Raw genomic sequence first — 26,969 nt, 5'->3', positions numbered from 1 at the left:
AAAAACTGAGAAAAAGCTAACAGTGAGGAAGAAATAAAACTAGAAGAGTGTGGTATACTGGAAGTCAAGGGAAGACAGTACACTGTATTAAGGAGAACAGAGTGATCAATTGTGCCAAATGTGACTGACAGATTACTTAAGTAATGGCTGAGAATTTACCACTAAATTTAATCAAAAGGAGTTCATTAATGACCTTAGCGAGGGCAATTCTGGTGATGTGGTACAGGAAAAAGACCAAACAGAGCAGGCTTAAGAAAGCCTGGAATGAGGGGTGCCTGGGTGGCTCAGTTGGTTAAGCGGCTGCCTTCGGCTCGGGTCATGATCCCAGGGTCCTGGGATCGAGCCCCACATCGGGCTCCTTGCTCAGCAGAGAGTCTGCTTCTCCCCTGCCTGCCGTTCCCCCTGCTTGTGCTTGCTCTGTCTCTCTCTCTCTCTGGTTCTGTGTTAAATAAATAAATAAAATCTTTAAAAAAAAAAAAAAAAGCCTGGAATGAAAAAAAATGAAGAACAGGAGTATTAGACAACTCTTCGAAGGAGTTTTGCTTCAAAAGGTAAGTAAAGAAACAGAGAGGTAGCTGGAGTTTTCACTTTAAAGTCAAATCTGATTATGTCAGTCTTACAATCCTGGTTTTTTTGCATTTCACTCACAATTAGGACATTTGGGGGGAGTTGGGGGAGATGGTCGATGGACCAGAGATCCTATTTATGCATCTAATATTGAAAGTATGTCAGATTTTATGCTGAGGGCAGTGGTGTCCCATCTACCCTGGAATGGGGCACCAGACTAGAAATAGAGAAATAAATTAGTAGGCTTTGTAGAAACTCAAGGTATAACCTACTGGGCAGTAGCAGGAGAGAAATGTGAACAAAATTGGGAAATACCAAGAAAGCAGAAGTAACCACACTAAATGTGGGAAATGAGGGGAAAGGAGAAGTCAAGAATGCTCCAAAGTTTCAGCTTAAGAAACTGAGTAGGACAGGTGCCATTCACTAAGACAAAGAATGAGATGACTTGAAGGAGAAGATGATAGATTGAGTTTGGGACCTTAATATATATAAAGATGGTGAGAAAAGCCAAAGGGGTGAATGAATGAAAAAGGGAATAGGACAAGGATATAATCTTGGGGATATCAAGATTTAAGGAAAAAACAAAAGAAGAGGTATCAAAGAAAATAGAAGAGTGTTTTATACTAGAAGTCAAGGAAAGAATTTTAAGAGCAGGAAATGCCAAAGCTGTAGAAAGATTAAGATATGGACTATAAAGATCCATCTGATATAGAATAAAGATTGCTGGTGAATTTCAGCATGGCCAAAAGCTGGACTCCATTAAACAGAAAAGTTCATAAAAAGTAAGTATTATAGGAACAAGCCTTTCAAAAAGCTTGGCTGGAAAGGGTAATGAAATTAGAAACGCAATTATCTATGTATTAGATCACCCTAAAGAATAACCTGAAAATGGGTGGCACAGCAGAGACTGTCTAATTGTTCACTGAGCCACTGCCCTTTTTCTCATGGACATACAGTGAAGTTACATATTCTAGCCCATCTTGCAGTTAAGTGTAGCCATAACTGAGTTTTGCCCAATGTAATGAGGACAGAAATGATGTATGCCATTTCTAGATCTGATCCATAAAACACACCTACCCGGGGTTCCTTTCCCTGTTTCCCATCTGCTGGCTGAATGGAAAGGACTCTGAGGACAAGAGGAAGCAAAGCCAGAGATGAAAGGTGCAAGGCTCCTGCATGACTGCATGGAGCAACAATCACTCCCCTTACCTCACCCAGCCCTCCTCGCCAACACCAACTGGACTATGATGTGAGGAGGAAGTAACTTGTATTGTGTTAAGCCACTGAAATTCTAAAGACATCTGTTGCAGCCGTTAGTCTGCTCCAACTAAAACAGCTGGCTAGGGGCGCCTGGGTGGCTCAGTTGGTTAAGCGACTGCCTTCGGCTCAGGTCATGATCCTGGAGTCCCTGGATCGAGTCCCGCATCGGGCTCCCTGCTCGGCAGGGAGCCTGCTTCTCCCTCTGACCCTCCCCCCTCTCATGTGCTCTCTGTCTCTCTCATTCTCTCTGTCTCAAATAAATAAATAAAATATTAAAAAAAATAAAAATAAAAATAAAAAAAAATAAAACAGCTGGCTAGTATAAATAGGTGTGTGGCTTGGTGATCAATCAGACATGGTTACCAGACTTCAGTTGCTGGAGAATACATAATAGAATGACTATATCTGCAATAGTAAGATGAGAGTTTTCATCAAGTATCAATATTATATACATTTTGAAAAAGAATATGCTAACAGGAGAAGGAAAATATGTGAACTGGGAAAGGAACATTCAATGAGTAAGAATTTGTCAGTGAGCTGGCTCTTTGGTAGACATGTACTGAATATTCTAAGAAAATTATTTATGGGGGAATCTTAATTTTGTGACTTATCATTAAATTTACCCATCAATTTAGCTCCCCTTGTTCTGATTCAATGCTCATTAAGCAAATTCTATTTTGGAATTGTAGATTTTACTATAGGAGGGGAATAAATTGGCCAGTATACTTGCAAATATCTGGTCTCCCTGATAATTACATTTCTTCTGATAACTGACATCAGTGTCTTGTGAGCATGATTAGTACAGCTCAGTCACACTGAGCCTAATCTACCCATAGACACTGAAAGAAAAATCAGAATTAACTTGGAAATTGAGTAACAGACCATGGTGGTGTTACCATTACAGGTAATATAAACCTTTAAGTCCAACCTGAGTGGTTAGCTGTTCTCAACATATGACTGATTTTCTAAGTTGTTATATTATAACCTATGATGTCTTAGATCAGCACTTAATAAATTCGTAGTCATTTGGAATTTTTATGGTAGAAATATCAATCCAGGGACGCTGGGTGGCTTAGTCAGTTAAGTGTCTGCATTTGATTCAGGTCATGATCCCAGGGTCCTGGGATCGAGTCTGACATTGGATTCCTTGTTCAGCGGGGAGCCTGCTTCTCCCTTTGCCTGCTGTTCCCCCTGCTTGTGCATGGCCACTCTCTCCCTCTCTCTGACAAATAAATAAAATATTAAAAAAAAAAAGAAATATCAATCCATAAATTCAAAGCTTGGCTAAACCATATATAAGTACTTGGGAAGTAATTCCTTTTAGCAATTTTTACTTTACTAATGAGAAATCTTGGAACCCAAAAAGCTTAAGTGATTGGCTTAGGATTACACAGCAAGACAGAATCTAAAGCTTCTCATTAACTCAGTGAAGGAAGGTCAAAAGAAAAATAAGACTCCACTAGTAATTTCTAGGAATTCTAACAGAACTGGTAGAAATAGCCAAAGAGTTTAAAAGAAAGAAAGAAAGAAAGAAAGAAAGAAGAGCGAGAGAGAGAGAGGGAGGGAGGCAGGGAGGGAGGGAAGAAGGGAGGGAGGGAGAGATAGAGAAAGAAAGAAAGGAAGGAAGGAAGCCAAACAGTGGTTATTTCTTGATACAACTGTAAATAGGAGCCATCGAATAAAATGGAACAATGTACAGTTAAGAGATAAAAGTATAGTGCCACCAATTAATAAGAATGGGTAAAACTAAATCATGTTTTTAGTATAAGGCAGAAATATAAGATGTTAGCTTTACTACAGCAAAAATAAAAAGCAAACTTAAAAGTCCTTTAAACAAAGAATACTCCTAACAAAATAAAGCCACTTGTCTTAACGTCCCAAATGAATTTTCAAATTCTGTTTAACCATTCATCATCCATACCTATTACAAAGAATGAAACCAAATTTCAGAATGCCCTTAATATGCAAATGATTAATAATTAACATTCTTTTATTTTTTTTAAGGATTTATTTATTTGAGACAGAGAGAGAAAGAGGGAGAGGGAGACAGAATCTCAACAGACTCCACATTGAGCACAGAGCCCAACCTCATCAGCCTGAGATCATGACCTGAGCCAAAACCAAGAGTCAGCTCTGAACCAACTGAACCACCTAGACATCCCAACATTCTTTTAATACTAAAACTACATGATCCCTTTTTTGCACTCTAGAAATCCCCCAAATTTTAAAAACAGAATTTTTTATAACTCATTTAGTGGCATAAACTGACTGAGTTAACATGGCATGAGGCTATTCACAGTCTTTATCTATCCCACATAGTGAACTACTGTGCTTTACTTGGTGGTAAATTGCATTTATATTAACAATATGCACACTTAAAATAGAGGTTTTCTGAGAAAGGCAAAAAAGATAAATTATATTAGTGCAGTATTTTCCCCATAAATTAACTTTTTATCTCTTTATTCTATGTAGTCAAGATACAACATAGGCAAGTAACCTAAAAATTTAGCTTCAGTAATGGACTTACACATTTCGGCAAGATATAGGCTTGATAAAACCAACTTCATTTCCAGTAAAATGTGTTTCATTGCCACCAAAATCCTTACAAGTTATGTTGGGTGCTGGAAAACAAGGAACTAAAGGCAGGGGAAAAAAAAAAAGCAAGAAACCACTGTTTTTCTGCAGAAAAGGTATGTAATCATGTTTAAGACTAGCAAAAAGCACAAGAAAATACAAAATTATAACACACCACCTCCCAATATAACACCTAACATGAGACTTTAGATAGGAATATCTAAACAAAGGATAATATGATATAGTGGTCTCAACACAAAAATATAAGAATTGTCACATTGGGTTCAATGCATGACCCTTCTAGTTCAATCTTCTGCCTCCGACAAAGATGACAAGGGAAGAATTGCACAGTATTACTGCCCTTTACTTCATCTCTAGGGTAAAGAATACTTCTCAAATTTTTGTTGGTAACTCATCGGGTAATTCATTAAATTTAACATGATCTGATAGTATTTTCCGTTTTTATTAACTCTTGCAGAAGACAGTTACTATAAACTAAGATTCTTTTCATCTACTCTAAATAATTTTCTTTTTTAAAAGTTGTTTGTTCATTTTATTTGTTTATTAAGTAATCTCTATGCCTAACGTGGGGCTTGAATTCACCACCCCAAGATCAAGAGTCACATGCTCTACTGAGTGAGACAGCTAGGTGTCCCCCACCCAGATTACTTATTCCAAATATATTTGTTTCTCTATTCCCTCTAGAAATTGATGTAGAATACCACTTTAGCATTTAGCGTTTTTGATCTTTACTCCTAATCCAGATGACATAATAAGAGGAAGTAATACAGAGCTTACTATGTGCTAGGCAGGAGCTGTCCTGAAGCCTTTTAGCCTTATTGTGTAAAGAGCTATGTGCATTGCCTTTTTCAAAACCTCAGATTCCTTGTAGATAAAAATAGCACTAAGATCACCTCTTCATAGGACCATTGTGGGGATTAAATATGATATAAAGTACCTAGTACAAAGCACAGCATACAGTAGCTATTCAATAAATGTTACTGCCTTTTCCTCCACCATTTCTGATTAAAAGGTACTAATGCTTTTAGGCTAATTTCAGACTGCTTATCTCTATGTTTAGGATCAATAATTATAGGATTGTGGTTTGTTTTTTCTTTTTTGAGAAAATGAAAATAGAACCTTGTATAATAGTCTAAAAAAACCCACAGAAGCCTAGAGTTTTATCATGAAAGGAAAATGGTATTCATTTTCTGTCTACTTTATAATTATCTTATGATTTCCAACGAATCATTGTCCTTTTATAGGCCAGAGTAGTACACTGAGAAAACGATGTCGGAAAAAAACGTAAAATTACTTTACACACTTTTGTTGGGTTATTGAAAGTTCAAACTACGTCACCTATAAACTTAATTTATTTAATGTATTTACATGTCCAAAACCAGGTATTTACACTAAAAGACACAGATTCAGTATAAATGAGAACCATTTAAACAAGCAAAAAAGTAATAAAATGAAGGGAAGACAAAGAGTGAGGAAATAATATACAGTTGACTCTTGAACAACACTGGTTTGAACTGCATACATATACTTATATGTGGATTTTCCTCAATGGCTACAACACAGTACTGTAAATATATTTTCCTTATAATTTTCTTAATAATATCCTTTCCTCTAGCTTACTTTATGTAAGAATACAGTATATAATACACATAACATACAAAATGTGAATTAATCAACTGTTATCAATAAAGCTTCTGGCCAACAGTAGGCTATCAGAAGTTAAGTTTTGGAGGAATCGCAAGTTATACACAGACTTTCTATTGCACAGGGGCCAGCGCCCTAACCCTTTGATTGTTCAAGGGTCAACTGTCCTAGGAAACAAGCAAGAGAAGACATTGTAATTGAGCCACAAATTTAGATCAGAGCTTCCTGATAGTTAAGACAGAAAGCTTTACAGAGCTTTTGTGGTATAATTGAAAGACAGCATTCCAATTCACCTCTAAGCAACTGCGGGAACTTGGTTTGGTTCATGACCCAAGGGAAACACAGAAAGTCCTCAATAAGAACGTTTACAAAACATAGAGGTTTCCCACACAGCCATTTCTTGACTCCAAATATAAGCAAGGATTTATAATCTACAGAGATGGGGCAAAAGTTAACAGACAATTTATATGTACCTGTTTGGACACCTGCCTTGATACTGGGATAAAATGTACTGACTTTTGTGAATAAATTATTACCACGACCCTTAGGTGATATCTCTTGAAAATCTGCCATCTTAGGTCATGTCTAGCACTATATAGTAGATAACTCAAAATTGAGATTAGCAAATGTCTGAAATGCTTATATTCCACTTTATTGACTGAAAGAAGATCAATATGCTCTATTTCAATGACCAAGGGCAATTTTGTTCCCCAGGGGACATCTGGCAATATCTGGAGACATTTTTGGTTGTCACCTCTGAGGAGCTGCTACTGCCACCTAGGGGGTACAGGCCAGGGATGCTCCTAAACATCCTACAATGCAGGGGCGCCTGGGTGGCTCAGTCGTTAAGCGCCTGCCTTCAGCTCAGGTCATGATCCCAGGGTCCTGGGATCAAGCTCCTCATCGAGCCCCTCATCGAACCCCTCATCGAGCCCTGCATCGGGCTCCCTGCTGGGTGGGAAGCCTGCTTCTCCCTCTCCCATTCCCCCTGCTTGTGTTCCCTTTCTTGCTGTCTCTGTCAAAAAATAAATAAAATCTTTGGGGCACCTGGGTGGCTCAGTCATTAAGCATCTGCCTTAGGCTCAGGTCATGATCCCTGGGTCCTGGGATCGAGACCCGCATCGGGCTCCCTGTTCGGCAGGAAGCTTGCTTCTCCCTCTCCCACTCCCTCTGCTTGTGTTCCTGCTCTCTCGCTCTCTATCTCTCTGTCAAATAAATAAATAAAATCTTTAAATAAAAACCATCCTACAATGTATAAAACAGCCTCCTCACAACAAAGAATTACCTAATCCAAAACATCAATAATCCCAAGGTTGAGAAACCCTGCTCTAGACCAGTGGTCTTCAAAAAATTTTACTTGCACCCTTCCTAAAGTAACTTTTTACAACTCTGTACTCCCTTACACACTTAAGTTGATATCTAAAGTTTTTCATCATGGACTTAAATGGTTGGAAAAAATATAATTTCCAGCATATTATAAATATTGCCATTAAACGTTATAGCATGCTTTACAATGAAATCTAAACACCACAACAATTAATAGCCATCATCATCCAACAGAGAATGGATAAGAAAGAGCTCCTCTTGAAAATTCAGAAATTTGGAGGCACCTAGTTGGCTCAGTCAATTAAGCATTGGACTCTTGATTTCGCCTCAGGTCATGATTTCAGGATATTAAGATCAAGCCCTGCACAGGGCTTGGTGCTCAGTGGGGAGTCTGCTTCACTCCCCCTCCCTCTGCCCCCTACCCCAAGAGCTCCCTCTCTAATAAATAAATAAATCTTTAAAAAAAATAAAATTCAGAAAATTTACATCAATTTTAGGAAAAGTAAACACATAGTATCTGAGGATCTGGAAATCAATTCTGATTTATTCCATCCCCCCCCCAAAAAAAAGATATGTTTAAGTACTAATCTTCAGTACCTCAGAGTATGACCATATTTGGAAGTAAGGTCTTTGCAGATGCTAACCAAGTTAAAATGAGGTCACTAGCCCTAATCCAATAAGACTTGTCCTTATGAATAGGGGAAATTACATGCATACATAACAGGGAGAAGATGATTTGAAGACATACAGAGAGAATGCTATGTGAGGACAGAGGCAGAGATCAGACTGATGCAGTTACAAGCTAGGGAATGCCAAGGATTGCTGGCCACCACCAGCAGGTCAAAAGAAGGGAGGATATATTCCACCCAGAGTTTGAGAGGGAGTATGGCCCTGCCAACACCTTGATTTCAGATTTCTAGCCTCTAGGACTGAGACCGTCAATGTCTATTATAACACTCTTATAACAGCCTTAGGAAACTACTTCAACAATGATACCTGTTTACCTCTTGGAAAGCTCTGTGTACTTCCAGGAGTACATGTACTAGAGTTTAGGCATCAGGCATATAAATCAAAGAGATGTCTGGTTTAAAAAGTTACTTTTTTGCCTTGATGAGGCCCATTCCACTTCCATAAACAAGTGACCTGCAAGAAATCTACAAACACAAGTTTTTCCTCAAAATGGATCTTTAATTTTTTTAAATCCTCAAAATAGTAAGTTCTGGATTGGCAAACTGTGCCATTAAACAGAATTCTATTGCTAATTTTTTTTTTTTTTTTTTTTGTTAAGATTTTATTTACTTGGGCGCCTGGGTGGCTCAGTTGGTTAAGCGACTGCCTTCGGCTCAGGTCATGATCCTGGAGTCCCTGGATCGAGTCCCGCATCGGGCTCCCTGCTCGGCGGGGAGTCTGCTTCTCCCTCTGATCCTCCGCCCTCTCATGTGCTCTCTCTCAAATAAATAAATAAAATCTTTAAAAAAAAAAGATTTTATTTGAGAGAGACAGAGAGCGAGCACAAGCAGGCAGAGTGGCAGGCAGACGGAGGAGAAGCAGGTTCCCCGCTGAGCAGGGAGCCCTTTGTGGGGCTTGATCCCAGGACCCTGAGATCATGACCTGAGCCGAAGGCAGATGATTAACCGACTGAGCCACCCAGGCACCCCTCTACTGCTAAATTTTAGATAATCTTCCTCAAACGTATTACCTTGCACTTACTTGCTCAGTTTGAAGCTGTCACTTTCTTGTCTCACAGCCAGATCTTGTGAGATCTTCCTGCAGACTATCTAAAATCAGATCTTAAAGAGATATTTGCAATGCAAAATGCTATAATTATGATTCCAGTTGGGGTTATTGTCCAATACACCTTGCCTAATAAAAATTGTTTTTTGAGATGACAGTTTCCTGTACAACATTTTAAAAAATCAAACATTGATAGGTGAGTTGAAAAAAGGCCTTATAAGAATATTAAATACTAAGAAATCATACCTTTCTATTTTCAATTAGATACTATTAATTGTTCAAACAATAAATTTTGACAATTATAGTTTTCAACGGTATTTTATCATTTCTATTATAGGAAATGATTTATAGTTGACATGAGACATATGAGAGAAAAATGCTCAATGCTCCAGGCTCAGAACCTCAGGAAAGCTACAAACAGTGGAAAGAGGTACCAGAATGAAGACGAAACCACACTGCTACAAGGATTCTAAGGTTTGAGAGAAGTATGAGTTAATTATTTCAAGGGATGAAAATTATATACTTTAGTGAGGAAGGATAAGCTGCTGCTCCAAATATATACAGAGATTACACGAGAAAATAAGAGAAACATTAATACTGATTTAATCAGATTTCTTTGAATTGACAGTGAACTCCAAAGAGCAGGACTTCAGAACTGGACAAATCTGGGTTTAGTCCAAACTCTGTCAACAAGTTTGTTCCTTTGAGTAAGTTACAAAACCTCACTGAATCTTGTTTTTGTCATCTGTGAAATGTGGATATTACTCTTGTAATGGTATTGGGTATGTAGTAAAAGCATATGGTGTGTAAAGCATGATACTTGATTACAGAAAATGTTCAACAAGTATTAGGTTCTCCACTCCAGCAAATTAGAGAACTTCAATATTGAGAAAACGAAGAATGAACCTGACATGAGATATGAATATAACATTGGGAGTGGCTGTAACACTAAGGGAAGATTTTGTGTAATGAAATTAATCAAAAGAGGGGCGCCTGGGTGGCGCAGTCGTTAAGCGTCTGCCTTCGGCTCAGGTCATGATCCGAGGGTCCTGGGATCGAGCCCCGCATCGGGCTCCCTGCTTGGCGGGAAGCCTGCTTCTCCCTCTCCCCCTCCCTCTGCTTGTGTTCCCTCTCTCACTGTGTCTCTCTTGTCAAATAAATAAAATCTTTAAAAAAAGAAAAAATTAATCAAAAGAAGCCCACAACCCTAGAGTTTGTTTTTACATACTTTATGGTAATTTCTTTTGACCCTTATTTTTTTTTCAAGTAGTCTCTATGCCCAACGTGGGGCTTGAACTCATGATCCTGAGATTAAGAGCAGCATGCTTACTGACTGGGCCAGCCAGGTGTCTCATTGACCTTATTTTTAAAAAAACCCTATTAAGTAGACAAAACTAGTAATATGCTTTTTTTTCTTTCACAAACATGAAAACTAGATTCTAAGAAATTAAATGACTTGACAAAAGCCTTATAAGTAAGACTCTGGAAATCCTAGATTAACACTCATTATTTCTTAATCAATACTCTTTCCATTATACCATAATTCCATGCTTACACTGATTTCAGGAACAAGCAAAAATAACAAATCAATATGATTAAGACTAAGAAAGCCAGTTACCAATAAATGTTAACTAGTAGACAAAATTAAGCAACATGCTACAACCTGAAAACTACTCAATTCTCAGATTTCCTGTAAAAAAAGTTTTGCTCTGGCCAATGTCTATGATTTAGATGGCATCAGTTTAAACCAGTACAAGTACACAGTATTTCTCGATTATAAAAAGTAGCATTATTTTTTAAATGGAAAAAAGCTATCAGAAATAAACAATGACGTTTCATAATGATCAAAAGGACTGACCTAGGGAGTAAGTGATTTGGGATCCTACTCCAGTTAACATCATGGCTCTGGACTATAGTCTTGATCTGTCAGATTTAAGGGTCAAAACCTGATCTTAGGATCCTGTACTGCAAAAAAATGTTATAAAAGCATTACTTAGGGTCATTTGATAAAATTAGAGTATGGATGGTAAAGTACATATATTAAATTTACTAAAGTTTACAGCAACTAGAATATCTCTATTCCTAGGAAAAACACACATAGGAGCAAAATACATACAAACAGAGAGAGAGAGAATTCATGAGCACACAATGATAAAGCAAGAAGAATAATGTGTTTACAACTGGCGAATCTGGGCAAAAGATGTATGGGTGTTCTTTGTACTACTCTTTTTTTTTTTTTTTTAAAGATTTTATTTATTTACTTGTCAGAAAGAGAGAGAAAGAAACAAAGAGAGACAGAGCACAATCAGGGGGAGCGATAGGCAGAGGGAGAGGGAGAAGCAGGCTCCCTGTAGAGCAAGGAGCCTGATACGGGGCTCAATCCCAGGACCCTGGGATCATGACCTGAGCCGAAGGCAGACCCTTTATCAACTGAGCCACCCAGGCATCCCTCTTTGTACTACTCTTATTCTCGCACCTTTTCTGTAAGCTTGAAATTATCTCCAAGTAAGGGCGCCTGGGTGGCTCAGTCAGTTAAGCGTCTGACTCTTCATTTCAGCTCAGGTTATGATCTCAGGGTCCTGAGATCAAGCCCCAGTGTCAGGCTGCACGCTGGGAGTGGAGTCTGCTGGAGATTCTCTCTCTCCCTCTGTACCCCCTCACCCCGGGCATGTGCATGTGTTCACACTCTCTTTAAAAATAAATAAAAATAGGGGCGCCTGGGTGGCTCAGTCTGTTGGACGTCTGCCTTCGGCTCAGGTCATGATCCTGGAGTTCTGGGATTGAGTCCCGCATAGGGCTCCCTGCTAGGCGGGGAGCCTGCTTCTCCCTCTACCCCTCCCCGCTCTCATGCTCTCTCTCTGTCTCATTCTTTCTCTCTCAAATAAATAAATAAAATCTTAAAAAAAATAAGATATTTTAAAAATAAAAATATTTTAAAAAGAAAAAAGACATTATCTCCAAATAAAAAGTCTAAAAATAACACACTCTTTGCATAACTAATTTATATTGTTAGAAGTTAGGGTAATGGTTATCCACTAGGGCAGAATAGTGAGTATAAGAGAGCATGAGTGGGCTTTTAGTATGTTAATAATGTTATTTCTTGATTTGGAAGCATTCACAAATGTGTTTAGCTTGAGAAAAATCATTTGAGTTACACTTATGTGTACTTTCCTATAAATATATTTCAATAAAAACTTAACAAAATAAAAAAGACCTGCCAAAGGACCAGAGCAAAATTTTCTAGAGATGGAGTCTAAATACTTTTGTATTTCACTGATTGGAAAATTGAAAACACTTGCCTATGTATGTCTGTACAATCTAGACAGAACACTCTTTGAGGGCAGAGATTGTGTCTTCTTTCATCTATCATCTATACCACCTAGTAGAAGCCTGTCATGTAATTTTTCTCAATAAATACAGTAAATAACTTACCAATAAATATCCTATAATATAAATTTTCATTAAAGTAATTATCTTGATCCATTTATTTTAATCAATTTAATTATCAAATTATTTATTACAAATGATTTCTCAATAAATAAATATGCTTGTTAGTTGGCACTGGGTTAAATGGAAACTATTTTTCTTTTTAATTTTAAGAGTTTATTTGAGCAAAAATCAATTTGAATCGGGCTATGCCAAACTGGAAGTGGTTAGAGTGCTCTGCCCACCTGCAGGAGCTAGAAGACTTCTATAGAGAAGTAGAAGCAAAGCAAGGAAGTTATTTGATTGGTTATACCTTAAGAATTTGCCTTATTTGGAAAGGTCTCACTGACTTTTTGTGATGGGTTGTCCTTAGGGGTTTTTTTTATTTTTTATTTTTTAAATTGAAGTATACAGTTGACACACAATGTTACAATAATTTCAGGCATAGGACATAGTGATTAGACAAGTCTATACATTATGCTATGCTCACAAGTGTACCAACCATCTGTTCCGGACAATGCTATTACAATACCAGTGACTTCTCTATGCCGTACCTGACATACCTGTGACTTAATTCATTCCATAACTGGAAGCCTGTATCTCTAATTGGGAACCATTTTAAGCTCACATTAATTTAATGTTACAGTTGAATTACTTTGCCTTTGTACCCAATTCTTTTATCTTGAAATTACCCTCTTGTAAAACATTGTTCTTATCCCTACCCAAAAAACATTGTTAAAGAAAATTAAACTTAGTTTGAGGATTCTGTAATAGTCCTTCGTGTACACAGTGAAAAAACAGAGGAAGAACAATCTTGGCTGGAGGCTGAGAAAGATCATTTAACTCACACTTTTCACAACTCTTAATATTTTTCTCCTGTTAATCAGTTTCCATGTTAGGACCCAAAAACATGTTTCAAGGGTCATTTAGATGTCCTCTCTGATCAGAACTTAGAAGTGATTCACCATGACTACTCCACTAGCCCTTGTATGTTTTAAAAAGGCAATTAAAAGAAAAACTTCCCATGGACAGACACAGCCTCATGAGCACTGGGCTGGGACAGCAGAATCGATCCCAGCTCTCAGCTAGATACCGGTGTCATGTACAAATTATACATCCATATGCAGCCACCCTGTGACTCATCTTTGTCTCAGAAACTTTATTTTCTTCTTAAAATCATGACAATGATTTAAAGTCATTTATTTATTAATCCACATTTTATATATGTTCCCACATTCAATACGGTACTTGGTTTCTTCTCTCCAAATGAATAATCCTATCATTCCCTTTTATAGAAAACCTTCCTTTTATTGTTATTGCTCTTTGACTTACATCAACTATGAGTACTTACCTGATAAGCCATGATAGTACCATAATAGCTCCAAGTCCTTTTACTTCCTACTAGTCTGATCATTTGACTTTTTAGGTTTATAAACTTACTTATGAATAATTGCACAAGTGGATTCAACCTTATTTTACAAAAGAGACTCCGAAATGAAGGGCAAAGCTCTTTTGGGCAGAAACTATTCTTTTTAGTTGCATAATTTCCTTCAAAATCCTCATACCTGCAAAGAACCCTACAGGCTAGAAAATGCTTTTTTGAGATAGGTGGCTGCCTGCTTCCTAATTTAGTTAGATACCTGAGTCAAACAGTACTCACAGATTTCTAATATCTTTCATATAAATGGTTGAGTATCTGAAAGCTGAGTCTTTGCTTTATATGTTAACTCTATTCTGTGTTCCGAAAGCACAATATAAAAGACTGAAATGTAAAACAGACAAATCAGAGTATACTTATAAATTAACTAAAAAAAAAGTTCCTTTAACACATCTAAATTAAATATATGTATACATATTAAGCAATATTTACTATACAAATCATATATACACATATATGTAAAACCTATTACTGTTTATATGGTAAAACTTCACTACTTCAGAATAGTAGCTAAATGCCAATTATAAAAGTTTAACACAACTTATTTTCAAGTATCTTTGTTGACTGTAACTGGGCTAGTAGTGTGCCAAAATATAAAGATATAAAAAGATAAAAGAAGATCTGCTTTTTAAGATATATACGAATTCATAATCAAGAGGTCAATTATTTGAATATGCTGAAAAACATGGAACTGTTTTGCTATAAGAAAAACAATTCCTGGGGTGCCTGGGTGGCTCAGTTGGTTAAGCAACTGCCTTCGGCTCGGGTCATGATCCTGGAGTCCCAGGATCGAGTCCCGCATCGGGCTCCCTGCTCAGCAGGGAGTCTGCTTCTCCCTCTCCCACTCCCCCCTCTTGTGCTCTGTCTCTAAAATAAATAGATAAAATCTTTAAAAAAAAAAAAAAGAAAGAAAGAAAAACAATTCCTGGGTGCCTGGGTGGCTCAGTTGGTTAAGCGACTGCCTTCGGCTCAGGTCATGATCCCTGGGTCCTGGGATAGAGTCCCGCATTGGGCTCCCCCCTCCTCAGCAGGGAGCCTGCTTCTCCCTCTCCCTGCCACTCCCCCTGCCTGTTCTCTCTCTCTCTGTGTCAAATAAATAAATAAAATCTTAAAAAAAAAAAAAGGGGGCGCCTGGGTGGCTCAGTTGGTTGAGCGACTGCCTTCGGCTCAGGTCATGATCCTGGAGTCCCTGGATCGAGTCCCGCATCGGGCTCCCTGCCGATTCTCCCTCTGACCCTCCTCCCTCTCATGTGCTCTCTCTCTCATTCTCTCTGTCTCAAATAAATAAAATCTTAAAAAAAAAAAAAAAAGGAAAGAAAAATAATTCTTTTAATCTCATTTACATAATGAATCTGTTTGAGAGACTTTATTTAAAAAGAAAACATCAATTACTGTCTTATTTCCTGCCTAATACATAAATCAGTATATATTCAATAGGTGCTCTTTTCTCAAAATAATACCATGTAACTGCCATCATTAGTACCATGCCAAATAAGAAGGCTAACTAGTTCCAATATACTCTGTCTGCCTCCCTTCCAACACATACCCCTATAGAAGACCAATCAGAACAATTCATTAGTTTTTATCTGGCATTCCACATATTTTAGAATTCAGAAGCTCCTCAAGATCATTAGGCTGAGGGTGGTATCTATTATCAAAACATCTCTATAATACTTTAAAAAAAAAAGAAAGAAAATATTGATGCATATTTAAAATCCTAACTGTACTGTTTTCATACTTAGGATGTACCTAAGTTTATCTTACAACTGTATAATATGGGTGATACAACTTCTCATTGGACCTAACGGGGCTAACAGTCCCATTTTAAGTTCTTTTCGAGTAATTAAAAATCTAAGTTAAGAAGCATCTCTACATAAGCTACATAAACTGATTTCAAAGGTTTTAAAAAAAATGAATGAATATATAAAACTCTCCAGTTCACAAAACTATTAATATTCTTCTTAAATTAACAACCCTTAGCCAGTTCTCCAATTTAAGTTGTTCTAGAGACTGAATAATGTTTTAACTCAAGAAAAAGCACACATTAGTTTTAGTGATCATACACTGATTTATGAAGTACTGTTTCAAAAATTGTTTTTAAAAACATGTTTCTGGAAGTCTTACCATGAGCTGTGTAGTTTGTACAGTTAACTGGTTCTTGTGTAGCATCATTTATTTTTGGATCTTTACAAATATATGTGAGAAAAGTTAAGGAAATATGAACCACATCCCAACACAAAACATTATCATCTTATCTTTAATATCTTGTATTATATACTCATGTTCACATTCACACGTTAAAAAAAAAGCTGTTGGACCAAAGCAACAAGCACAACCACAAATATACCTTTAGTGTCACTAAATACTACTTGAACATTAATTTATTACAGGAAAAGTATATTAACTTAATACATATTAAAAGCTCTAGCAAAGGATGCCATCCTTAAAGAACATCAGTCAGCACAAAGCATAAAGGAAAATTGGAAATTAAAATCTTTACCAAATTATTGTAAGAGAGCTTCACGTTGGAAAAAATCAGTTTCCAGAGATTTGACTGAACTAATTTATGGGGCCCCATAGTATTGTCACATACATAACTTCACGTAGCACAAATAACCCTGTGAAGTAGATACTATTATTCCCATATTACAGAAGCACAAACTGAGGCTCAAAGTTTGAGAGACCTATCCAAAGTCATGTAACAAGTGACAGAGAGTAAAATCAGGTTTCCTGATTCCAAGCCTAGAGCGCTTTCCATTAGACTGCAGAGAAGATAGTTCTTTTAAGTGAGTCTACATGGTCTCCCCAACAGGATCTTAAGTTTTGAAAACAGGTATAATAACTGTCCTCTAATTTCAAAACACGCGCGGGCGGTTTTTGTTTCTTAAATATTTTATTGTCACTAAAATGGGATAAATAAGGTTTTCACGTCTCTGGAAACAGAGAACCTGACACCTCTTTAAGGTTTTTTAAGCACTACTGGAAACTTCATCTTCATGCCAGGAGTAACAGACATTTTCCAGTTTCCATCACCAAATGCTCAGCCACACCTCTCTAAAGTTCAAATCGTACAACTCTTAATACCATCCAATTATTTCTTAGAATCGCTGACATTTTTGCCAAAAAAGACTCAACTTCCTAGGTCTGTGATTCTCAAACTTCAAGCATAACAGTATTCAGTAAATTAGAGCTATTGTGTAAGCATCTAATAATGGCTGTCTCTCTCCGACTTACATAAAAATACTATATGATAGAATTTTCTTAATTTTAAAATTTTGTCTCAAGTCTTTCTTATATCTCTGGCTTCTGTTATTAATTTTTCTGCTCTACAACTTCTATTAAATGATCTAATTTTGTACAAAAGTAGCTATTTTACTTTGTAACTCCCATTTCATATGGATCATCAGAGCTATTACAATGAACAGATCCACTTAACCCCTTCAGCCTGTTTCCACATCTGTAAATAAATTACAGATAGTCCTTACTATGTGCCAGGCATTGTTCTATGTGATTCACGTGCACTACTTTCTCACAACAAACCTTTAAGTTGGTACCACTGTTATCTACATTTTTACTCAAGAGAAAACAGAGTTCAAATAACTGGCCCACAGTTACAACACGGAGCAGGAGTTTGCCCCCTGACAGTCTGGCATCTCACGGAGTTTGAGGATAATGTAAGGCAATAAGCAAAGAGTTAATGATAACTGGGCAATATACAAGGAATATATCGTTATTAACTACTTATTTGTCTCTGCCCCCAAGTCAGCTAACTTCTAGGGTGGAGCCTATTAATCTTTTTATTACTAGTGCCTAGAACAGGGCTTGGCATACTTCAGGATCTAGGTGTTTGTTGAACAAATAAGCCCACCGCTAATTAATTAATTAATAATAAAAACTGGTGGATCAGAAGAGGAAGCGCTAACAATCAATCTTTTTATTACTAGTGCCTAGAACAGGGCCTGGCATACTTCAGGATCTAGGTGTTTGTTGAACAAATAAGCCCACCAGTAATTAATTAATAATAATAATAGGTGGATCAGAAGAGGAAGCGCTAACAATAAGTAAAATCCCAAGGAAAGCACACAGGGTGACCGCTGTCCTTCCCACCCCCACATCTTTTTTCACATCCCAAAGTCCGTCGGTCATTAGAAGCCACAAGTCACAATCCCTTAAAGACAACCCTGGCCCCTGTTGAGGGCCGCGACTCACTCGCGACCCCTAATCTACCTCACCCCCAAGGCGGAGGGGGGGGCTCCTCACAGAGGATATTGTCCCAATTTGAGGTCCTCGCACTTAAGCGTCTCCTCGCCGCCAGCGGCGGCGATGGCAGCAGCTCCCCAAGGTCCCGTGGTGACTGACACGAACCACAGGACACCGAGGAGCTGGGCGGCCACGGCCTCCGGAGCAGCCGGCCAGGTGGCCGCCATGCTGGGGACCGACGCGTCCCCCACTACTTCCGGTTCCGCCTTTGCCTAGGCGGGGACGGGAGAAGGGCGGAGGGAGCGAGGCTCTTAAAGGGACCGTGCCTCGGTTGGAGGCTGGTTTTTTCCCCTGCAGGGCCGCGGATTTACCTGGGAGAGCTGTGATTTGTCTTTGAGATCCGCAAGAAGGCTGGCTTTGAGAATCAGCGGCCCTGCATCCACTGCTTCCCGAGCTAACCCTGCTGTGACTTTTCCACCTACAAATGTGCCAGCGGCATCCCGGAGATTGTTAAGCGCTTTACAAACATTATTTGGTTAAGCCTGGTAGGATTTGGGTTTACAGATAATGAGCCCGGCTCAACGACGCTAAAAAAGATGTCGACCTTAGTTACTGAGTTGGGATCAAATTGATATTTGCCCGATTTCAGAATCTGTGCTCTTACTTTTATGATATAATGACCTATCTGTTCGCTTAGAGAAGAACTTATGGAAGGCTCTTAAACAGAACTTAAGGACTCCATCACAAAAATAGGCATTACACTTATTTTTAGTAGTGGACATTTATGCGAGCGAGAGGGCCTGTAAGAAAAGGATATTAAAGAATTTACGACTACACTAAGTGAAAAGTTGGAGGTTTTTTCCTCCATCTCTTCTTTCTAAATTTCTGTATATTCTAAAAATTCTGTAGTGGGGCTATCTTTTATCCTGGGCAACACGTTTACTTTCTTTAGTGAAAGTTTAAGCCATCTTTTCTTTCTTTTTTTTTTTTAACGTAAAAATATTTGAATTTGGTGTCTTCTCATTCATAGTAGCACTAATTTTGAAGAATTGCATCATGCAGTGGTTCTCAAATTTTAGGGCGTATCAGTTACCTGGAAGCTTTGTTATAACACCAAGAATGGGACCCACCCTCAGTTTATGATTATGAAAATTTAGGGTGGGGCAGGGTAATTTGCATATGTAACGAGTTTCCAAGTGATGCTGAGATTGCTAGTCCAGAACCACACTTTAAGAAGCATCGGATAATGTATTATTGGAAGTATCATTTTGGAATAGGAGAACATGAAATTATTTGCAGTAATATTTTAGTATTGAAACTACAGTTAAAATTTTTCTTAAACCACTTTTTCGGCATTACTATGCTATTTCTATTTTTATTTTTATTTTTATTTTGAAGATTTTATTTAAAGTAATCTCTACACCCAAGTTGGGGTTTGAACCTACAAGCTGGAGATCAAGAGTCACAAGCACCCCAACTATGGTATTTTTAAATTAAAATATTTATGCTTAATTAAAGATTTAAGTGATAGGAAATTTGAAATTTACTAGTTCAATTTTTAAACTTTCTGTTTTAAGTTGACTTCTCTCTTTTTTCTCTTTCCTCCCTTTATTCTTTTCTTTTCTCTCTCTTCCCCTCCATAGAAATATTTATCAAGTATTTACTATGTGCCCAACATCAGGCAAGACCCTACAGACTCAAAAAAGGAAGAGACAAGAACCTAGTAATTAAACACGTTATGTTTACTAGGGGAAAAGCTAAACACTTAAAGTACTATTTGACAATTGTTAAAATAGAAGCTTGTACTAGTTACTGTAGTAGGACAAGGGTTTGGATTAAGATATTCCCCCCAAAACAGTACTTGGTACACAATGTTTTGTCACTAGATAAGAATAATTAAAAATGTTGTGACTCTGTCACTAGTCATAAGAATAATTAAAAATCCAGGCCAAACTGGAGGAACAGAGTTGTATCTTCATAGGATACATGACCATCTAAAAACATACAGCCTAGAAAACTATTAAGTTAAAATAATACCGATAATATATATAACGTACAACTCAACTACCATCTCTCAGCTTCATCCTGAGATGAAATTTAGCAAAGGGGTTGGGGTCAAGGATTAACTAAAATCCAGGGATACGTTTCAGAATATCTGCTACCTTATTATCTGGTAATAAAAGACACTGACTTTGCATTTTGACTACCATTTTAATACACTTTCAAAATGTTCTGCTTTGATTTTCAAAATACAATCTAAAGATAACCAGGATGTGAAAGGAAGACTTTCTAGTCCGAGTTTATTGAAATTACAACAAAATTAGGTATTTTCCTGATGACTGCAGGAATATTGCTGATCTTTGTGTCATTTTTCATATAGATTTGAACAATTAACTATCTGAAAATGCTTATGCTTTGCTGATTAATCCCATTACAAAATCCATTTTTATGGTTCTAATGATTATCTTCATTCTCTCCTACAATGTATAAACTGAAAAGAACAAAAGAGTCTCCCACAAAAGTAAAGAAACAATACAGAATTTTTAACTCTTGAACCAATGGTACACTTAAAAATTCACTTTCTCAGGTCACTGCCCACATTCTCCACCAAAAATACAAATAAATAACCCCTCACCGAAAAAAAAATCACTTTCTCTTCTTACTGCCCCTTAATCTATTTTCTTATGGTTTGTAAAATACATTACTTTATTTCTTTGCACACATAGTCTCTGATCACATGATTACTACATCTTCTCATTTTAGTAAGTTCTTAAATCTCAATCCTAGGTATGTTTTCAATGCCAAATTTCTTTGTCACATAAAAATTATATATTCTGTAGGAAGCAAAAGACATGAATAGCGCAGTCCAATATGGAAATTGCTGTATAGAAGCATTAGGGGGCGCCTGGGTGGCTCAGTTGGTTAAGAGACTGCCTTCGGCTCAGGTCATGATCCTGGAGTCCCTGGATCGAGTCCCTGGATCGAGTCCCGCATCAGGCTCCCTGCTCGGCAGGGAGTCTGCTTCTCCCTCTGATCCTCCCCCTCTCATGCGCTCTCTCTCTCTCTCTCATTCTCTCTCTCTCAAATAAATAAATAAAATCTTAAAAAAAAAAAAAAAAAAGAAGCATTAGGAAAGATTACCAGTGAAGACTGAAAAAAGTTCCTCTGGGATTTAAGGGCTCTGCACATTGGCTCTTTCCATTGCTGAGATTTTAGTATAGACCTTATTACATTAACAGATAGTTTCACCTATCACAAAACTTCCTGAGGAAACCAACCTGGGGGTGCCTAGCTGGCTCAGTGGGTAGAGTGTACAATGCTTGATCTTGGGGGTGTGAGTTTGAGCCTCACATTGGGTGTAGAGATTACTTAAAAAAATAAATAAATAAAATCTTTGGGGGGGGGAAGAAGAAGAAGAAGAAAAGAAACCAACCTGACTCCCATTTCCATGGTTAGGACAGAAACATTAAGAGGTAAAAGATTGTTACCCTCCAAAAAATTTTCTTTTTCATTTGACTGTGATGGGCAATTTTTTCCTCTTGTGATAAATTCATAATATCAAAGCTCTAGTAGATTTTTATTTTAAGGTTTATTTATTTATTTTTAGTAATCTCTACACCCAATGTGGGGCTTGAACTCACAACCCCCAGATCAAGAGTAGCATGCCCTGAGCCAGGCAGGGTCCCTGGTAGATATTTAGCATATCTGGAATCCTACTACATCCATGCTGTTGTCTCTCAAGTACTTCCGATTGTGTCCTCTCTTTGGTACACCAGTCTAACTGCCTACTATCTAATTAACTTTGACATCACTCAATAAAGCCTACTCTATGCGTAGGACCTAAAACTGACTCCCAGAGTCTGCTTCTCAAAAAAACAACACAGAATAAGTTGACTTTTCTCATTGTCACCACCAATATCCCCTTCTATCAGGTTCAAAATTTAGAATCATCTTTACACTTTAGTTTTCTCCTTATTCTTCAGTAATCCCTTTATCTAATCAGTAAGGAACTGATATTTTTGTGTTCATTTTTCAATCCTATATTCTTACCCTATTTCAGGTATTTATCATTTCCCATTTACATTGCCATCGTGGCTTCTTCCTCCTTTTTGATTCTAAGCCCTCTCTCTAAGTTTGCCAATCCATTTTTTTTATACTGCTTCTGATTAATCTTTCATCAAAAAAAGAAAAACCTGTTATATCATATTCAAAATCTTATTCAAAATCCCACTTAAGCTCCTTGGCATTGTTGACCTTGAAAATAAAATGGTCAGTTATTTTACTAGCAAAATGGTTTTTTTCAGAAATAGAGGAATTGCAAATTGAGACATGCAAGCTATGACAACCATCGACAAATCAGGAGAACAAAAAAGATGAATATTACTTTATAGAGAAAAAGGAGGAAGCTGGGAGGGGCTGCTTTGAACAAGGGTCCATTTGAGGCAAGTGAGAGTTCAGGGTGGTGATGGTTTCTCATCAGCTGACTTGTGGCAGTTTCTCATTGGCTGGGCTATTGCTGGGCAAGGAGAAAATCTTCCTTCCTCTTGCTGGGGTAGTAAAGTAGGCTTCTTTTGAGGGTCTGCAATTGACCTCAAGTTGGTAGGGCATGAGCCCTTCCTCTTCAGGCCTCCTTACTCTATTTTAAATCTTTATTCTGGGGCGCCTGGGTGGCTCAGTCTTTAAGCGTCTGCCTTCGGCTCAGGTCATGATCCCAGGGTCCTGGGTTCGAGTCCCACATCAGGCTCCCTGCTCAGTGGGAAGCCTGCTTCTCCCTCTCCCACTCCCCCTGCTTGTGTTCCCTCTCTCGCTGTGCCTCTCTCTGTCAAATAAATAAATAAAAATCTTTAAAAAAAAATCTTTATTCAGTTACAAAGCATTTAGCCAAAGGAGTTGAAAACTTACGTCCATGCAAAAACCTGCACATAGATGTTTATAGCAGCTTTAGTCATCATTGCCAAAACTTGGAAGAAATTAAGATGTCCTTCAGTAGGTGAATATATAAACTGTGGTACATCCAGACAATGGCATATTATTCAGTGCTTAAAAAAAAAAAAGAGCTATAAAGCCATGAGAAAATGTAGAGGAATCTTAAATGCATATTTCTAAAATAGTTTTTTTAAAAAGATTTATTTATTTGTTTTTAGAGACAGAGTGTGAACACAGCGGGGAGAGGCTAAGGGAGAGGGGGAGAATCCCAAGCAGACCCCGCACCTAGTGGAGCCCGACACAGAGATTGATCCCAGGACCCTGAGACCATAACCCCAGCTGAAACCGAGAGTCCAGCACCCAACTGCTTGTGCCATCTGGGTGCCCAACCATGCCACCCAGGCACCCCTTAAATGCATATCTCTAAGTAAAAGAAGCCAATGTAAAAATGCTATACACTATATGATTCCAACTATCTGACATTTTGGAAAAGGCAAAACTACAGAGAGAATAAAAAGATCAGTGGCTGCCAGGAGTTAGGGGTGGGGTGGGGGATGAATAGGCAGAGCCCAAGAGGGTTTTTGAGGCAGTGAAAATATTCTATGTGATACTGTAATGGTGGATACATGTCACTATACATTTGTTTAAGCCCATAGAAGGTTCAACACCAAGAGCGAGCCTTAATGTAAGCAGTGGACTTTGGGTGATTATGATTTGTCAATGTAGGTTCATCAGTTGTAACACATACCATTCTGGTGGGGGACGTTGATATGGAAGGAGGCTGTGCATGTGTGGGAGTAAGAGGTACAAGGGAAATCTCTGTACCTTCCTTTCAGTTTTGCTATGACCCTAAAAGTTCTAAAAAAAATAGTTTTTAAAAGAATAAACATCAGGGACACCTGGGTGGCTCAGTCGTTAAACGTCTGCCTTAGGCTCAGGTCATGATCCCTGGGTCCTGGGATCGAGCCCCACATCGGGCTCCCTGCTCAGCGGGGAGCCTGCTTCTCCCTGCTCAGTGGGGAGCCTGCTTCTCCCTCTCCCACTCCCCCTACTTGTGTTCCCTCTCTTGCTGTCTCTCTCTTTGTCAAATAAATAAATAAAATCTTAAAAAAAAAAAGAATAAACATCAGTCATTAAATGTTTTAATAGACACATTCTATTCAGAAGTTTTTCAGTGGTTCTTTAATTTCTTAAAGATAAAAGATAAAATTTCATAACCTAAAGTTCCCTGAAATATTTTCCGGTCCTCCTCCATCTGCCCTGGTCTCACTTTATTACTACTCTTGGCTATCCCCTGGTTGTCACCAGTATCTGTCATGCTCATTCCCATCTATGGGCTGCTTCATTTATTGACACTTTCTATGTGCCAGGTATAGGCAATACATGCATTTCCTCATTTAACCTTTGAAACTACCATATGAAGTAAGCACTGTTACCTCAATTTCACTAATGAGAATTAGAAGGGTTAAGTAACTTGCCAAAATCACATATTTTCAGAAGGGTGGAGTCAGGTTTCAAGCTCAGATCTTCTGATTTCACAGAGGTGTCCTAAAAATTTGGTTCATCTTCATCATTCTATGAATAAGACACTCTTGAGGGTTCTCAGAGGTTAAAATAAACAAAAACTAACTCAGTGCCAGAAAATGTTTATCATAGAGTAAGCTCCTTAAAAAATGTATTGAATAAATTAAATAGATGTTTTTAAATTCCAGGTAAAAGCCAAAGAAAAGCTCACATTAAATTAACACAAAAGGGGCGCCTGGGTGGCTCAGTTGGTTAAGCGACTGCCTTCGGCTCAGGTCATGATCCTGGAGTCCCGGGATCGAGTCCCGGGATCGAGTCCCGCATCAAGTCCCGGGATCGAATCCCGCATCGAGTCCCGCATCGGGCTCCCTGCTCGGTGGGGAGTCTGCTTCTCCCTCTGACCCCCCCCCTCATGTGCTCTCTGTCTCTCTCATTCTCTCTGTCTCAAATAAATAAATAAAATATTAAAAAAAATAAATTAACACAAAAATGTGGAGAAAATTAGATTAAATATGGTGGTGAAGGATGTTTGCCGGGGTAGTCAAGGAGGCAGCTTCTCTTTAGAAGCGGACTCGAGTCTAGCCCTAGGGGAAGGGTGGGGCTTGCAGGACCTTCCAGCCTTGGGAAAGGGAAGAAATAACCCACAGAAAAGCCCTGGTGTGGTGACCTGCATTAGGCTTGTTTGGAGATTAGGTTGAAGAGAGCAAGAGGGAAGACAATTTAGAGGACTTTGCATATTAAGAAAAGAAGCTTGAACTTTTTTTCATGATCAATTCAAAGTCACCTTATTTTACGGGTAAGGGGGAATATGTTCATAAGCACCATCAAACGTTAGACCTAATGCTTGCCAGGTGATGCTTCAAAGAGACTTGGTCTCCACCTGTATGCTGTACCAGCGACTTCTCCATTTTACCTTAATCCCAAATACCTGTTAAAACCCTGTTTAAGCCCTAACAGAGGCTTTCAACAAGCGTAGTCTATTTTCCGTAAATTCTGGGTTCATTCTATTTGGTAATCTAAGTTATTGTATAAATTTATTTCCCTTAATAGTTTGTTAGTTCCTAAGAAGCAGGAGCAGGCCGCAATTGTGTATCTTTTTTTTTTTTTTTAAGATTTTATTTATTTATTCATGAGAGACAGAGAGAGAGACAGAGGCAGAGGGAGAGGGAGAAGCAGGCTCCCCGTGGAGCAGGGAGCCCGATGCGGGACTCGATCCCAGGACCCTGGGATCATGACCTGAGCCGAAGGCAGACGCCCAACCGACTGAGCCACCCAGGCGTCCCCGCAATTGTGTATCTTTTTACCAGGCCTAGCAAGTAATATTTCCTTTAAAACAAGCAAACTAACAACACTGTAACGTGCCAAGTGCTTTATCTTACAACAAATGTTATGTTGCAGTTGTTTTGTGTATATGCCTCATCTTCCTAGAGGACAGGAATCCCCTCTTTTTAACATTTTACAGAGTCAATCATAGTGCCTAACAAATACTGCATTTGTTCAATGAATACTGACCTGAAGATTGATTTTCTTTATGGTTAATGCATGGACCTTATTATAAAAAGTAAAAGGCCTATCATCAAAATTCTTAAGTTAGTTACGTTAAAGAGAGTGGGATAATTAAAGAGAGTGGAATTGTAAGTTTACACAGATCTTTCTCAATGTCAAGTTATGATATCAAGAACAAAAATGTTACAAATGTATAGTTAAGTCAAACAGGACTTAAGAGTCAGAAGATCCCATGTGGTCACAAACTTTGGGCAAATCACTTAACCTATTAGGAGTGCAGTTTCTTCACAGAGAAAATGGGGTATGGAAAATGAGGTAGGAAAGATGTTAGGGTTCCAAGTCCACGGCCAAGAAAGAATTCCTGAGACATCTTTGGTGCAAAACGGTGGTTTTATTAAAGCAAGGGGACAGGACCCTTGGGTAGAAAGAGCTGCACTGGGATCATGAGGAGTGGCCCATTATATACTTAAAAAAAAAAAAATTTATTTATTTATTTGACAGAGAGACAGCGAGAGAGGGAACACAAGCAGGGGGAGTAGAAGAGGGAGAAGTAGGCTTCCTGCAGAGAAGGGAGCCCAATGCGGTTTCGATCCCAGGACCCTGAGATCATAACCTGAGCTGAAGGCAGACGCTTAACGACTGAGCCACGTAGGCGCCCCACCATTATATATTTTCAAGTTGGGAGGGCGTTAGGGATAGGGTAAGCCTCCCAGTTATTTTGGAAACAAGGTTTCCAGGATCCGGAGGGGGTTAGCTATTGTTGGAAAAGGTAATTTATTATTGTTTAGTAAACGCTCAGTCATGACACCCTTCAGACGTATAT

General features: G+C 38.3%; 1 protein-coding gene across 3 annotated transcripts in view; it reads right to left on the bottom strand.

Moving 5' to 3' along the window:
* The window catches only part of TM2D1 (TM2 domain containing 1), a 46,739-nt gene extending 28,284 nt beyond the window's left edge, over positions 1-18,455 (bottom strand). For all 3 annotated transcript variants that reach the window (XM_045897552.3, XM_054512836.2, XM_064589057.1), the window contains exons 1-3: positions 18,260-18,455; positions 16,115-16,188; positions 4,355-4,463 (exon numbers count right to left, since the gene is read on the bottom strand). In XM_045897552.3, coding sequence (XP_045753508.1) covers positions 4,355-4,463; positions 16,115-16,188; positions 18,260-18,417 — 341 coding nt within the window. In that variant the 5' untranslated portion in view covers positions 18,418-18,455. The remainder of the gene's footprint in view (positions 1-4,354; positions 4,464-16,114; positions 16,189-18,259) is intronic.
* Between the last annotated feature and the right edge of the window lie 8,514 nt (positions 18,456-26,969).

This window comes from Mirounga angustirostris, unplaced genomic scaffold, assembly GCF_029215605.1.
Source record: "Mirounga angustirostris isolate CCGP_5_RB_7025 unplaced genomic scaffold, mMirAng1.0.hap1 SCAF_4, whole genome shotgun sequence".
Taxonomy (NCBI): domain Eukaryota; kingdom Metazoa; phylum Chordata; class Mammalia; order Carnivora; family Phocidae; genus Mirounga; species Mirounga angustirostris.
This window is presented reverse-complemented; position numbering and strand designations above follow the sequence as displayed.